General features: G+C 37.8%; 5 protein-coding genes across 11 annotated transcripts in view; 3 read left to right on the forward strand and 2 right to left on the reverse strand.

Annotated features, from left to right (window-relative positions):
• The first annotated feature begins 212 nt into the window (after window positions 1–212).
• On the forward strand, window positions 213–1401 carry LOC116177870 (transcription factor A, mitochondrial). The gene is made up of 3 exons (XM_031497022.1): window positions 213–372; window positions 421–796; window positions 842–1401. Exons 1-3 carry the CDS (start codon window positions 311–313, stop codon window positions 1148–1150), a joined length of 747 nt encoding a protein of 248 aa, XP_031352882.1. The 5' UTR covers window positions 213–310; the 3' UTR covers window positions 1151–1401.
• Window positions 1146–2216, reverse strand: LOC116177874. Its single transcript, XM_031497029.1, has 2 exons — window positions 1824–2216; window positions 1146–1780 (listed from the first exon to the last, which is right to left on the reverse strand). Exons 1-2 carry the CDS (start codon window positions 1933–1935, stop codon window positions 1215–1217), a joined length of 678 nt encoding a protein of 225 aa, XP_031352889.1. The 5' UTR covers window positions 1936–2216; the 3' UTR covers window positions 1146–1214.
• Window positions 2217–2321: 105 nt separating this feature from the next.
• On the forward strand, window positions 2322–7515 carry LOC116177869 (graves disease carrier protein homolog). 2 transcript variants are annotated; one of them, XM_031497021.1, is made up of 4 exons: window positions 2322–2477; window positions 2730–2901; window positions 2947–3299; window positions 6805–7515. In XM_031497021.1, exons 2-4 carry the CDS (start codon window positions 2844–2846, stop codon window positions 7348–7350), a joined length of 957 nt encoding a protein of 318 aa, XP_031352881.1. In that variant the 5' UTR covers window positions 2322–2477; window positions 2730–2843; the 3' UTR covers window positions 7351–7515. The 2 variants fall into 2 exon arrangements, with proteins under 2 accessions (XP_031352881.1, XP_031352880.1); XM_031497020.1 differs by having other exon boundaries at window positions 2470–2609.
• Window positions 7516–9197: 1682 nt separating this feature from the next.
• On the reverse strand, window positions 9198–10843 carry LOC116177868 (cytochrome b5-related protein-like). The gene is made up of 5 exons (XM_031497019.1): window positions 10560–10843; window positions 10122–10513; window positions 9893–10078; window positions 9630–9848; window positions 9198–9579 (listed from the first exon to the last, which is right to left on the reverse strand). The coding sequence occupies exons 1-5, from the start codon at window positions 10734–10736 to the stop codon at window positions 9270–9272; spliced, it is 1284 nt and encodes a 427-aa protein (XP_031352879.1). The 5' UTR covers window positions 10737–10843; the 3' UTR covers window positions 9198–9269.
• An 86-nt stretch (window positions 10844–10929) lies between these two features.
• Window positions 10930–12733, forward strand: part of LOC116177871 (phosphatidylinositol-glycan biosynthesis class X protein-like) — a 34450-nt gene continuing 32646 nt past the window's right edge. For 3 of the 6 annotated variants that reach the window (XR_004146776.1, XR_004146775.1, XM_031497025.1), the window contains exons 1-3: window positions 10930–12107; window positions 12157–12301; window positions 12345–12502. Coding sequence is in view for 3 of the 6 variants with exons in the window: in XM_031497025.1 (XP_031352885.1) it covers window positions 11986–12107; window positions 12157–12301; window positions 12345–12502 (425 nt within the window). In the remaining 3 variants the exon portion in view is untranslated. Of the gene's footprint in view, window positions 12108–12156; window positions 12302–12344; window positions 12503–12545; window positions 12701–12733 lie in introns of all 6 variants that reach the window. The other 3 variants (XR_004146774.1, XM_031497024.1, XM_031497023.1) reach the window with 2 other exon arrangements.

A 12733-nucleotide genomic window follows, 5' to 3' on the forward strand; every position in this document is an offset into this window, starting at 1 on the left:
GCAAGAAAACAAGCGGCTTGTAGATAGGGGCGCATTGAAGTAATTCTTTCGATTCTTCTTTAAACTATTTGGATACTTCCAATTTTTCAGATTCATCATATTAAGAAAACAAGTATAAGGCGACATATTATAAATAAAATGTCCTTTTTTAAAAGTGCCGCGGCTTAACACCAGTGAAAGGGCGATAGGTGGCACTAGTGTAAAATAGTTTGTTTTGTAACTGACTTTGTGATTGGCAAACCTGCTGATTAGTTATGTGATTTTAATAATAAACAATTTTAATTTTTCATATTATTTGTTAATAATTATCATGTCTATACATGCGTTATTATCAAATACCCTTTTAAACTGTAGAGGGGCCTTAATTAATCGGTATAAATAGAACTGTCCTCGCCGAATTTTATTTGATGCGTCTTTCAGGGTTATTGCAGCTTTTCAACCAGTACTTAAATTAGATGCCAAGGTGCATAAGGAGGCGAAACCCGTAGAAATTCCTAAAGGACCCAAAAAACCCCTCTCATCGTACTTCCAATTTTTGGTCGAAACTCGCCCCATCCTACTAAAGCAACATCCGGACTGGAAGCAAATGCAAGTCGTGAAACAGATCGCCCTCAACTGGCGAAACATGGACACTACCTTAAAGGAAAAGTACGAAGAGAGGTATCGTAAAGATCACGCTGTATACGAAGAGGAGCATACGAAGTACCTTTCATCGTTGACCGCCGAGCAATTAGACGCCTTGGAAAAACTGAAGGCGGATAAACGGGTACGACGAAATAAGCGTGTCATTAGAAAGGTGAGTACTACTCCCCTTGGTGCTTTATTAAAACGATCCTCTTAGTTATGGCGCGATACGGGTAAACCTAAGCGTCCCCTTACCAACTTCGGTTACTTTATCAAAGAAAAACGAGAGCTTCCCGAAAATAGAGGTGACACCCTCGGCAACGTTCTGAATAAGTATAAAGAGGCCTGGACTAAATTGCCCGAAGAAGCGAAACAGAAATATACCAATATGTTCAAGGCCGATCAGGAACGGTATAATGCCGAGATAGAAAAGTGGGAAGCTAAGATGGTTAACGAAGGTCAGCGGAAAATCGTGAGGAAAGACTCACAAATTGAAAGCTCACCAAAAAAACCTCATCACAAGTAATTAAGTTTTCTTTATTTTTTCATACATTATTAAATATAAATTTATAAAAATAGAATTAAAAATATTAGACTCTTATTTCCTGACGTATTAAGAAACAATCTAAGACTTGATCGAAGCAAACAAATGTAAATAAATAGATCGTGAGATCCTGTACCATACGCGTGAATATTTTAACGACTATTAACAGTTTTTCTATATATTCACGGCTTATACCCAAATTGAGCATACCTAATAAACCCTCGTAAGGGAAAGGTGGAAGGAAGGGTTTAAAAAATGTATACTCGGATACCTCGAATAGAAAGTATGGTACAAAAATGTTATTCAAACTATACTGTTGTAATGCTTCGAACGTGACAAACTGTTGCGAGATCAGATACACGAGTCTCGTCAATAAACCAAGTAGTATTAGCACCAATTCGCGTACGTTGTTAGATCTCGCCTGCACCGGTAATAATTCGTCAAATGTTGAAGGTATGTCAGCTACATTAGTAGGAAAGGAGGTTTCGGTTAAATTGTTGGGAAGTGTTGAATTTGTAACTTCGTTAATGGGAAACGTTTTGGTTTCAGTTAAACAGTGGGGAAGTGTTGAATTTGTACTGCTTAGTCCGTTCGTGTGGATGCTCAGGTGGTCTGCAATAGAAATGTACTAAGGAGCGAGCTGCTTGTATCCTACCTGTCGTGGTGTCGTCGCATTCTGTTACGCTTGTTATTTTTTTTAAACGAGAGGCCGAATTTTCCATAATCTTTTGCATTCGAGCTTCACGGCGTGCCTTTAAATCGGACATGCTTACTTTGTTATTGTGGTTTTTTGCAAAAAATGGTTTTTGAGAATAAGTTAGGTTATGTTAATGACGTATGTCAGTCAACTTGAATAAACGGCACCGGTGCCGGTCATTTTGACACATTGATTGTTCGATACATACAGGGGCAACTCCATATATGTATAAAAGACATATATGGGCAACTCCAAGTATCTTATCTTGTCCTTACGGTAGAAATCAAGAGAAGATACTATTGTTTTTTTTAACTTCTTAGGAGCATTTCAGAGCTGGTTATTACTATATAGCAATCACTAGAAGCGCTTTTGTTACAAATTGTCAAAAACAGCTGTTATATCAGCTGATCGTTTGTGTAATCAGCTGTTAGTGGAATTTGTCATCAGTTGCGCAATGCCTGGGCATTTACAAGTGAACGTCAGTGGGAAAATGGGAACGAAGTTCATAGAAAGTTGCCATCTAAGTCTAGGATTACCAATCATTTGTTTACGTCAGCAGCACGCGTCGGTTCTTAATTCCTGTATTGCACAATGTGACCTCGAACTTTTTAAGTAGGTACCTTTATGCCCCGAATTGTTTATTCATGCTATCTATCAGTGTTACCATCTTCACCTCTCGTTGCTTGCAACAATAAAAACAAAATAAACGTGTACGTCTTTTCTGTTGGGAAACCACGGCTCAAGGTAACACAGCTTATCATTTCTAAAGATTTCCTTTCATATTTTGTTGGACACACTTCCCTCTTATCATTCTATTCATTCAATTAACAAAGATAAAATTAATGCTCAGTTTTTCTTGGACAGGCTAGGAGATGACTAAGGTGAAAGTTGCCTCAGTCCTTGAAGTAACATTGTAGTTTCCCAATCAGAGAAGAGAAATTTTAGAAATTTTCAACATAGTTCAATTACAACACGACAATGAAGCAGGTGGAAAACAAAAATGTGATTTTCATCGCGAAAAGTTTTGCGGCCGGAGGTAAGCACGCAAGTTTATTTTCCGTTTCTTACTTTCTCATCGTAGGAATGGCCGGAATGGTGGCAAAGTCCTCGGTAGCGCCATTAGATCGGGTTAAGATCCTACTCCAGGCGCATAATCCGCATCACGCAATGAACGGCGTGCTACGCGCATTACGACACATCGTCGAAAAGGAATCGTTACTCGCGCTTTACAAGGGAAATGGTGCCCAAATGGTTCGTATCTTTCCTTATGCTGCTACTCAATTTACGTCCTTTGAAGTGTATAAGAGATATTTGGCACGATTTTTTGGCCCGAATTCTCACATAGATAAGTTTATTGCGGGTGCCGGTGCTGGAGTCACCGCTGTTGCACTTACGTATCCTCTTGACACGATTCGGGCACGTCTAGCTTTCCAGGTAAGTACAGATTTCTATTTTGTGAATACTTCAACTTATCAATTCTGTACAATAAAATGTTTGCTCTCATTATAAAAGACTAATTCGGATAAAATAAGCTTCAATGTTTTTAAAAATCTTGACGATAACAGTGTTTTATAGTTCAAAGGATTCTCTAAGGTTGCTCGGATTATAAATGGACATTGTCCTATAATCGCACCTACCAAACACCTAGTTATCTTAATAGCTATAATGTGCATGTAACGGGTGACCCAATAAGACTGTTCCTCGGCCATATCTTGGGAACCGTTCGTCATATGACTTAAGGGTAAAAAAAAGTATTGGGTAAATCGGTTATGAAGAATTGCTGGAAAATATGTTCAAGTTCTATAAATGACCAACAGAGGGCGTAACTGCCATCTTAAATTTTAAAATTCCATTTTCTTTAAATTTCGCATAATAAAATAAAAAAATTTTTTCACATTTTTAATGAGAACCAGTTTATCTATCATTTTCGTAAAAGCAAAAACTCAGTCATTTCAAAAACAAAGATGGTGTGGAGTGTTCAATTGTTTTTGCAATAATCTGCTTTAACTTCTTAACCGTTTGACCGATTTTAACAAATTTGATATGGTTAAAAAGAGGATTCCTTGGGCAATGAGAATCAACCAAAATATAGTTAATTTCAGTGGCGTATTTACGGGGGGGGGGGGGGTGAAGGGGATATTTTCTTATGGAATGTGGCCTGTAGAATCCATAATTCCAAACAGTTCCAAGATCGGACTACTAGATCAAAAGTTACAGCCCTTTGAATTTTTTGTCGAAATTGGTTTTTTACTCATAAATATACCTATTATTCAAAGTTTTCGTTGACTAATTAAAGCAAAAGCAATAAAGGGGCCTGTCAGCAGTAAGAAATAAAATACCATTCTAATCTAATCTTTTTCGCCTGTGCAACCCAATTTCTATTTCTAACCCCCCCCCCTTCTAGTGCGCACTGGGTGACTGTATGTGCCACGAACTTGTTAAATCCCCCCCCCCCCGAAATAAATTTCTACGTACGCCACTGGTTAATTAGGTGAATCCTTCTCCGCCAGGGGGGTAGTTTTGACACTACGAGTCCTGCAACAGCGCGTCAGGTTTTCCTAGTTCATACTTACCATCCAAGTGTTGTAGATTCCTTAGTTCTTTGCTTCGCCGACGGAGGTGCTGCAGATGTTCTCCGTGGCACTTCTAATTCTATCCGTTCTTAAATTTTGTATTTTTGGCGCACTGAAGATTCTGCCTTTATATTGGCATTTTTGCCTTGAAGTTTGCAATGTATTTCTTATGGCAATAATTCCATGGCTAGTTGTGATTGAAACTAAATTCGTTCGTTTATTGTCTCGCATAGTCACCATCGACACGGCCATGGAATTACATATTATCATAAGAAATACATTTTAAACTTCAAGGCATACATGCAAGGTTGATTCCCAAATGAAATACTAAGTGTTTAGTATCACTGATTTTGTAATTTTTTTCTGTATCGAGTGACGTAAAAATCCAATATGGTGTCCATTTAAAATAAGGAAGTTGATGTCAATATCTCGAAAACCGCCATCTTGAAAAAAAAATCGAATCTTGCAACTGTTATTTGAAACTTTTTTCGATAACTGTCTTTGTTACTAAAATATTTAAACTTTTTAAAAATGGCGATTTTCACTTTTTTCCAATTATCTGCGAAACGATTTATTTTTTCAAAATATTGCATCGGAATATCAATCAACATCAAAAACTACACCACTTTGCCAATTTAATCGAATCTGTAAATATAATAATAACAAAGATAGCCATTTTATCCTACTCAATTTAAGACACTGTGTATATATCATCCTTGCCTACGCCATTGAATAAGCACCTTAAAGAAGTATAACACCCGTGTTAACTGATGAAATAAGAAAATCTGCCCAGGATACTGTCGTCCCTCTGTTGTGGGGGAAAGTGAACCACAAATTTAAAGCTAGTTACCGACTTTGCAGATTTCTTTACTTCTTTAAAATTCCAACGTTGCCAGATTTTGGCAAGCGCTTTGAGTTTGAATAAACTAGATTAAAATATTGAATAAGCTTTTATTCAATGCCAATAACAATATTATGTAAGGGAGGATCAATCTGAAATGTAAGATCATAAGGAACAATAAATAAAGTAAAAAAATGTAGTTTAATCTAATAATAAAACAACAAGAACTGTTCTAAGGACCATTATCTTTACATAATAAACAATCACCTAGCTTCATATAACGATTGGGTAAATATGCCAACACTGTTCAACTGTGATAAACAAGGAAAACAAAGGGTCCCTAAGTATAACTGGTTTCCCTGTTTATAATAGTCATTATTTACCGCCCAAGGCCAAATATCCTTCAATATTTGTGGTAATTAACCACTTTGAAGTGTATGCAACACACCTTACACCAATTTCAGGTTTTCCTATGTAGTTATACTTCTTTAAGGTGCTCAATGCCTACGCGGAATGACATTTTTACCTGGACCCTCCATTTTAGCGAGATTTGATATTGGCAAACGTCATGCTATAGATGAATTTCTACATTACCGGCAGATTCCACCGCCATTTCAGTGGAACCAAACACGTGATAAGGTGCCGTTTCACGACGTCTGTGATTGGATCATCGCCCGAAACGCAGTTATGGAAAATTTCATTCATCATCAGTTCATACGTGCCAGCAGAGCCTTGGAGGTCACTTACCCAATAAGCTATTCCAGACATATTGCATAATCCTACCGTGTACTCAATTAAAATCGCCATTTTTAATTAAAAACCTGTGTTTTCTAGTAAAACACCCTTTATATTGTAATTCCATAAAACTCTTCAGTGTTAAAACTATTGTTATTTCGTACTATTCTTTATAGATGTTCCCGTCAAAGTCGAGTATCTATTTTTTTCCGTTCCCGTGGAAATTTCGGGAACTTCTTTCGGAATACACACCTTTACGCCCTCAAAGAAACCTACGTTCTCAATGTAAGGTCTCCATCTGTCGCAGTTTTGACTGTAAAACGTAAAACTATGTTCTTTTTAAACTCGGTAGCTATTATACCTTTGGCACCTGAACCAAGAAAAATCTTGACGATTAATGTGCGGCTGCGTAATATCAACTTTCTTATTTATACATATTTTGTTGAAATTTTAATCACAGATACTTCTAGTAAATGCAAACATATCGCATATTGTAAACATCAGGTGTGCGCATGTGCAGACTTTCTTATTTATTAAGATATTTTTTGAAATTTTAACGATAGATACTTCTAGTAAAGGCAAACCTTTTAATAGTACTTTTAGAGTAAGGTTTTTCGGAATATTCCAATTGATAAATCGAAAATTTGGTGTCAGGAGTTAATTGCAACAAATAAATCTCAGTTTTCACAAATATATCTCATCATTTTGTTGTACAGAATATTTTCAGAATAAATAGTGACCATTCCCTAAACTTGTATTATCCACATCACTAACACGTTTTATAATGTAGATCACTGGCGAGCACGTCTATACCGGAATCGTCCATGCCGCTTCTACCATCATCAAGGACGAAGGTGGATTGAGAGCGTTGTATCGAGGTTTTACACCAACTCTTATGGGTATGGTCCCGTACGCCGGTACATCGTTTTACATGTTCGAGTACCTGAAATACGGCTGCATGAAGTACCTACCCGACCTGACGTGCAATAAGTGCAAGCAGAATACAGGCGGATTAGTATTAACCGTGCCCGTCAAGCTGGTATGCGGTGGGCTTGCCGGCGCGATCGCCCAAAGTATTAGCTATCCGATGGAGGTGACTCGAAGGCGTATGCAGCTGGCGCTCATGAATCCCGAGACGAGCCATTACGCCAAAGGGATGTTCTCGACATTGGGGTACATCTATCGCGATCACGGCATAATAAAGGGTCTATATCGGGGAATGTCGATTAATTATTTGAGAGCAACGCCCATGACCGCCATCTCTTTTTCTACGTACGAATTAGTGAAACAGATTCTCAGTTTGGACACGGGCTTGCAGATTCGAACGGGTAGCTAGTTACAGCTTTAAATTAGTTCATAATTAATGGACCTGAAGTGGGCGGGACTATTGCACCAGAAAGGAATCTATTTTTGACATTTATATATTTTTTTATGAAATCTGTACCTGTTATAGTAAATCTTATTTATTTATTCCATTAAAGTTGTTGGAGAGTCGGTCAATTGCTGCTTGTTTGGCATTCTTGTAGCATGAGAGCTCGGTTGCAATTGGACAAATGCGATACATCTTTGTGGAAACCATCTTGTACAAACAGTTGGACAAATCTTAAACCAGTCGCCACAGAACAGCTTCCTAGCTCAAAACAAAAAAACGTTCTTTTCTTTTGTTTGGGTTGATTATAATTAATTTATTGTCTACAACCCAGAACTTCTGGAGGCCGGAGGACTTGACCAAGACATCTTTCAGATCTAATAATGATTTCTAATTCCGCTTATATTGTAATTACGTTTATATTGTAATTACGTCTTTAATTTATAACAATTAAATTTACACCAGTCTTAAAATGGATTCTGGAGTGTTCAAGGAACCTTCAGAAGGTTCTCGAACAAACACGTCATAATTCTCATGAATGATTACGTCACGTCCGCCTTTGTTCTTTATCGCCGTTGATTAATCTTTCATGGCACCTCGATGTCTATAGAAATTACTGGAATGTTCGCTACAATATCTATATGGCAAGCTTATAGATATTCTTATAAGTTGGTATATGGTGAGAAGATATTGGACTGTCAATGTGGTGTACAACAGGGAGATCCTTTGGGCCCATTGCTATTCAGTCTATCATGGATTTGATTTGGTGTGTAATTTTGACAGTTGACAATTTTTTGTTAGCGCATTTCAAAAATAAAAAAAAATGCGCTATTGTGGCCACTTTGTCCGTCCGTCCGCTCGTTTTGAGACGCTACTAGGTTTTTATCTTAAGAGCTATTGTTTTACTTTTTTCGGTATTTTGTTCGTTATGGTGTCGAGTCTTGCACCAAGGAAGGAATTTTTTCTGTACCGCTTACAAAAAAAGTTATTGTAAAAAAACCAACAAACCGTTTTTTACATGTTCATAATTTTACACTTTTGCCGTTTATAACGATCCTAGAGATCGTTTATAATTTTGTATTGCTGTCTGTCGTCTGTCTGTTGGTCTGTCCGTCTGTTCCTTTGTCTGTTTGTCCCTCTATCTGTCCGTGTGAACGATAACTTTGTTTAGAAATGTCCGATCGCTTTTACATCTCCGTTAGTTATTAACTGAATTGCATTAAATTCAATATGGGCATAGCTTTAGCCATATAATACGCAATGGCAAAAGTTGAGTCGAATCGATTCAAAATTCACAGTGCCCTTTTCGCATCTCGACCTCGATCTCGACCATTTCTAAACCAAATTGCACACTTTTTTACTTATAAAAGTATTTGAATGAAATTTGATACATAGGCACTTGGAATAAGTAAATGAAAATCGACCGTTAATTTCAAAATATGGTTTTGCGCATGCGCAGTGCCAACTTTTTTATTTATGGAAGAATTTAAATGAAATTTGATACATAGGCGCTTGGAACAAAGGAAAATCTAACCTTAGTTTCAAAATTTAGGTTTGCGCATGCGCAGTTCCAACTTTGCATCTTACAAATGGGAAATGAATGCTAGTGGAAATGCGCTTTATGTAAATTAACTTTTAACTTGTTGTATATTTGAATGTTTAACTGTTACATTTGCGGAAAATTTGGCCACAAGCGGGAAAAATGTATCAAAAGACACGAAGAATGGTGTAAACTGAGAAAACGCGAATATAAGTGAAAAAGGCGTTCTCATTATTTTATTTCTATTTAGGTACCTACTGATTTTAAGTAAAAGTTTAGTTTCCTTAATTTATATTACACATTCAAACACATCTACAATATACAAAAGTTAATAAAAAGAAACGGCCTACAAATTCACACCGTACGTAGCCAAATTTGGTGGGTTTGGATTTGGTGTTTCCCTCCTCAACTGATCGAAGTACCCAACCCACATGTCTCTTTTTCTCATTACACGTAAGAACAAGTTAAACTCCTTCAACGTCTCCCAAAAAACCGGGTACAGGTGTTGGAACGCCCCGTGATCGAGGGTCGGGAGCAGGTGATGGAGGCCGTGGTCGCCAAATGATATGAGTCCAAGGAAATGGGTATTCACGACGCCCGTCTTGTCGCCAACTGCATCCAGTTGATATGTGCCCCAATCTACTTTATGTGGTGATCTGAAAACGTATATATAAATGTATGATCCACCAACACAGACCGGAGCTACCTTGGCTTGTCCCCATCTACGAAAATGTCGGGGTTGATGTGATTGGTCACGAGGCCTACCATCATAAACCAAAAACTACTCACAGCTATCATCACTGCCCAAATTAAGAGCTTGGTGCTAACACTTTGCTTGGATACCACACAGAAGAGGATAGGCAAGACGAGAGGCAGAAGGTCGACTGTTGTAAAATTCTTTACGAAAGTCTTCCAGTTGTTAAATCTGTAACAGTTGTATTACAACATGTTCGAAGTCATTACGCGCACCTCGAGAAATATATCAGTGGTATGAAAGTTGGCCAAGTCAAAGGGGTCAAAATCGATAACGCCTTATAAATAGTTGATTTTTGGCATGGGTAAACTTGAACAAACGGATCAAAGCCGTACGACTGTAGATCTGCAACGGAATTTGTATAGCCATGGTGGCTTAGGACGTGAATGATTCTCCAAGATCTAAAAGCCTCAATAATGTTATGTGTAACCATCAGCTTATTACCGTGATGGAAGTAGCGCGATGTCATTGTAGTACATCCGAAAATTGTCCTTTCTGTGATAGTAGCTATGCGCTGCCACCGTACAAACACCCAAAATCAATCCGGCGACAATAGCCAATATAAATGTACCGTGTATTGCCGCTAGTACACCTACAAGAATCGCACCTGCAAACATACCATCAACCATGACGTTGGTTTTCATCGCACTCTCAACCGGTACATTCACAAGCACTTTTCGCACTTTCCGTTTAAAGGTTCTATAGAAGCCATCCTCTAGAAAAGTAAAGGGCGAATTTCTGGGAGTCGTCGCCTTACGCACGAAATACTTGGGGAGAAGTTTATCCGGTTTGAGTGAAATGTGGTGCGATTCGAACGCTTCAGTTACATCCATTCCCTAAAATAGTCTGTGAAAAACTTCCTCAAAAGAAACAAACTTTAACCTCGGTGGCCTGAAGCCAAAATTTTCCGCCTGGATGTCTCGAAATAAAATCGGATAAGTCATACAGTCCATTGTGGATCCTCCACAGACCTTCGGCGCCGTCGTGTTTTCTCTTCTCGTCCAGCCATTCCTCGGGGGAATTCCTCCAGTTGTGTTTAATTCCTAGTGTTGATTTCATTTTTCGAATATGTTGCCTAAGCGAACTTGGTGTTACTACCAAGTTAAAAGTTAAAATAATCACGGTTTTCTTAATAAGATTAAAGTTCGAGAGCGCAAAAGATTTATCAGTTAAATATTATTATCTATAAATGACGTTATTTGCAGGGCGCCGCGTGCACCAAATTAACAATTATTGCATAATGTAGTGGTTGATCCATGTTCTCGTATTTTTTTATGGTTATTAATATAGGGTTTTTTCAAAAATTTTGTTAAATCTGTCATTTTCCTTCTATCTGTTGAACTTATTGAGGAACCAATCAACAATAATAGAAACAAACTAAATGTCGAAATATAAAAGGATCCTAGAAAATTCAATAGGATTCCGAGAATGGTTCCGTAGGTTCGTATATGATTTTAAAGGTTCCATTACATTCTAAGAGGATTCGGACAAGTTTAAAATCATCCCAATTCCAAAATTCACAAATCACAACCCACCTAAGATATAAGATACCGAATACAATAAACATTCTTCTTCGCAATATTAGATGCCCTATTTTAGAGTTTTTATAAGAGCTTTTATTAATCTTCTTAAAACATTTAAGAACGGCAAAAGTCAACTCTAAGAGTTATCCAGAAGTTCTTGATGTTATCTTTTCTCTTTATTAAAGGCGATTATTTAAAGACCTTTACGAATAATTGAGCTCTTTAAAAGTTTTTTTGTGGATCTTTAAGAGTTTCCAAAATTGCTTAATCGTCTTCAAGAGCCTTTTAGAATTAATAGAGTGTTTTAAAATTTAACTAACAGCCCTTTAAGGAACTTTTTTATGAGCAGAGCGTTATACATACGAGGATATTAGTCTTTCAAAGAGCAGAACCTTTAAGAGATTTTATGAGCTTTGATTATCTGTCGGCAATTAAGGATTAAGTATCAATAGTTTTAAAGGCTCTCGAAGGACTCCCAAGAGCATTCTAGACATTAAAAGTTTTGAACCATATTTCAGAGAATCAGAGCTTTTTTCTAAAAGTCCTTAGAATCCCTAATAACTTTCCTTTAGAATCTTTGTAGTCGAGTCGTCTTACATTGGCAATTTTCAATTTGTTTAAAATGTAATGTTAAATAATGGTAATGTGATATTATGGTAAAAGTGTGGGCCTCCTTTAGTATCGGTGTGTAAACCCAGCTTTAGATTACTCCCAGTAAAACTGGCACCATCGCTTCAGCGTTTATAGGTTATGTGTTTAAATTCAAAAAAACATGAAAAATTAACATGCAAGCGCCAATTTTAGCTACAATTTTATTAATATACGGCGTAAACGCAAATTACAACGAAGACTGCCTTAATCTGCAAGTCTCAATCTCGCAAAAAGTTGAAAATGAAGGTTTTCACAGGTAAGAATAGCACTTAGGGGCGACATCCCACCTTTAACGATTCTTTCAGAGAGATAAACTGGTTGATCGAGTCGCTCGACTTGAATCACGACGAGTGGAGCCGTTCCTATTGCGAGATCGCATTACGTCTCAACATACCTTCGGAAATGTTCGTTAACCCGGACGAGATTGGCGAACTCAACCGTACGGGACAGGTACTATTTGAAGTTTGCGAAGGGTGGGTTGATGTATCGTTAGATTTCAGCGTATATCGAGGGGTATGTTAACGTCGAGACTCCGGCTCACGAGTCGAACGAGCATCAGCTGTATGTGTTCTTGAGGGGACACGATATAAGGAAGATGTCTGTACGGGTACCGATACATTTGAGATATCAAAGGGCGGTCATCGCCGGAGGGTGAGTTTTCGGGGAATTAATTGTGACTAACGTAAAATCGTAGATTTGGTAAAATTAATCTGTCTCGGCCGTCACTTGTGGCACGATGTCCAATTGCCGGTCGTAGGTTGTGTGGGCAAAAACAGAATGTGGTAGCTCCGTGTGACAGTGTCGGGATTTATAAATGCGACTGGGAGAATGTGACTTACCAAGCTGTAGGTGGGTAAAGCTATCGGTTGTTTGTTGAGGTCA

This window comes from Photinus pyralis, unplaced genomic scaffold (genome assembly GCF_008802855.1).
Source record: "Photinus pyralis isolate 1611_PpyrPB1 unplaced genomic scaffold, Ppyr1.3 Ppyr1.4_LG8, whole genome shotgun sequence".
Lineage (NCBI taxonomy): Eukaryota > Metazoa > Arthropoda > Insecta > Coleoptera > Lampyridae > Photinus > Photinus pyralis.

Excerpts from the sequence above, each read along its gene's own strand:
- LOC116177870 (XM_031497022.1), top strand. The coding sequence starts at position 311 with ATGTCTATACATGCGTTATTATCAAATACCCTTTTAAACTGTAGAGGG. Across the intron at positions 373-420 it reads AGAGGGGCCTTAATTAATCG|GGTTATTGCAGCTTTTCAAC; the intron begins GTATAAATAGAA and ends TGCGTCTTTCAG. Across the intron at positions 797-841 it reads ATAAGCGTGTCATTAGAAAG|TTATGGCGCGATACGGGTAA; the intron begins GTGAGTACTACT and ends CGATCCTCTTAG.
- LOC116177874 (XM_031497029.1), bottom strand. The coding sequence starts at position 1,935 with ATGTCCGATTTAAAGGCACGCCGTGAAGCTCGAATGCAAAAGATTATG. Across the intron at positions 1,781-1,823 it reads ATGCGACGACACCACGACAG|ACCACCTGAGCATCCACACG; the intron begins GTAGGATACAAG and ends TTTCTATTGCAG.
- LOC116177869 (XM_031497021.1), top strand. The coding sequence starts at position 2,844 with ATGAAGCAGGTGGAAAACAAAAATGTGATTTTCATCGCGAAAAGTTTT. Across the intron at positions 2,902-2,946 it reads GAAAAGTTTTGCGGCCGGAG|GAATGGCCGGAATGGTGGCA; the intron begins GTAAGCACGCAA and ends TTCTCATCGTAG. Across the intron at positions 3,300-6,804 it reads GGGCACGTCTAGCTTTCCAG|ATCACTGGCGAGCACGTCTA; the intron begins GTAAGTACAGAT and ends TTTATAATGTAG.
- LOC116177868 (XM_031497019.1), bottom strand. The coding sequence starts at position 10,736 with ATGAAATCAACACTAGGAATTAAACACAACTGGAGGAATTCCCCCGAG. Across the intron at positions 10,514-10,559 it reads TTTGGCTTCAGGCCACCGAG|GGAATGGATGTAACTGAAGC; the intron begins GTTAAAGTTTGT and ends AGACTATTTTAG. Across the intron at positions 10,079-10,121 it reads ATCGCGCTACTTCCATCACG|ATCTTGGAGAATCATTCACG; the intron begins GTAATAAGCTGA and ends TGAGGCTTTTAG.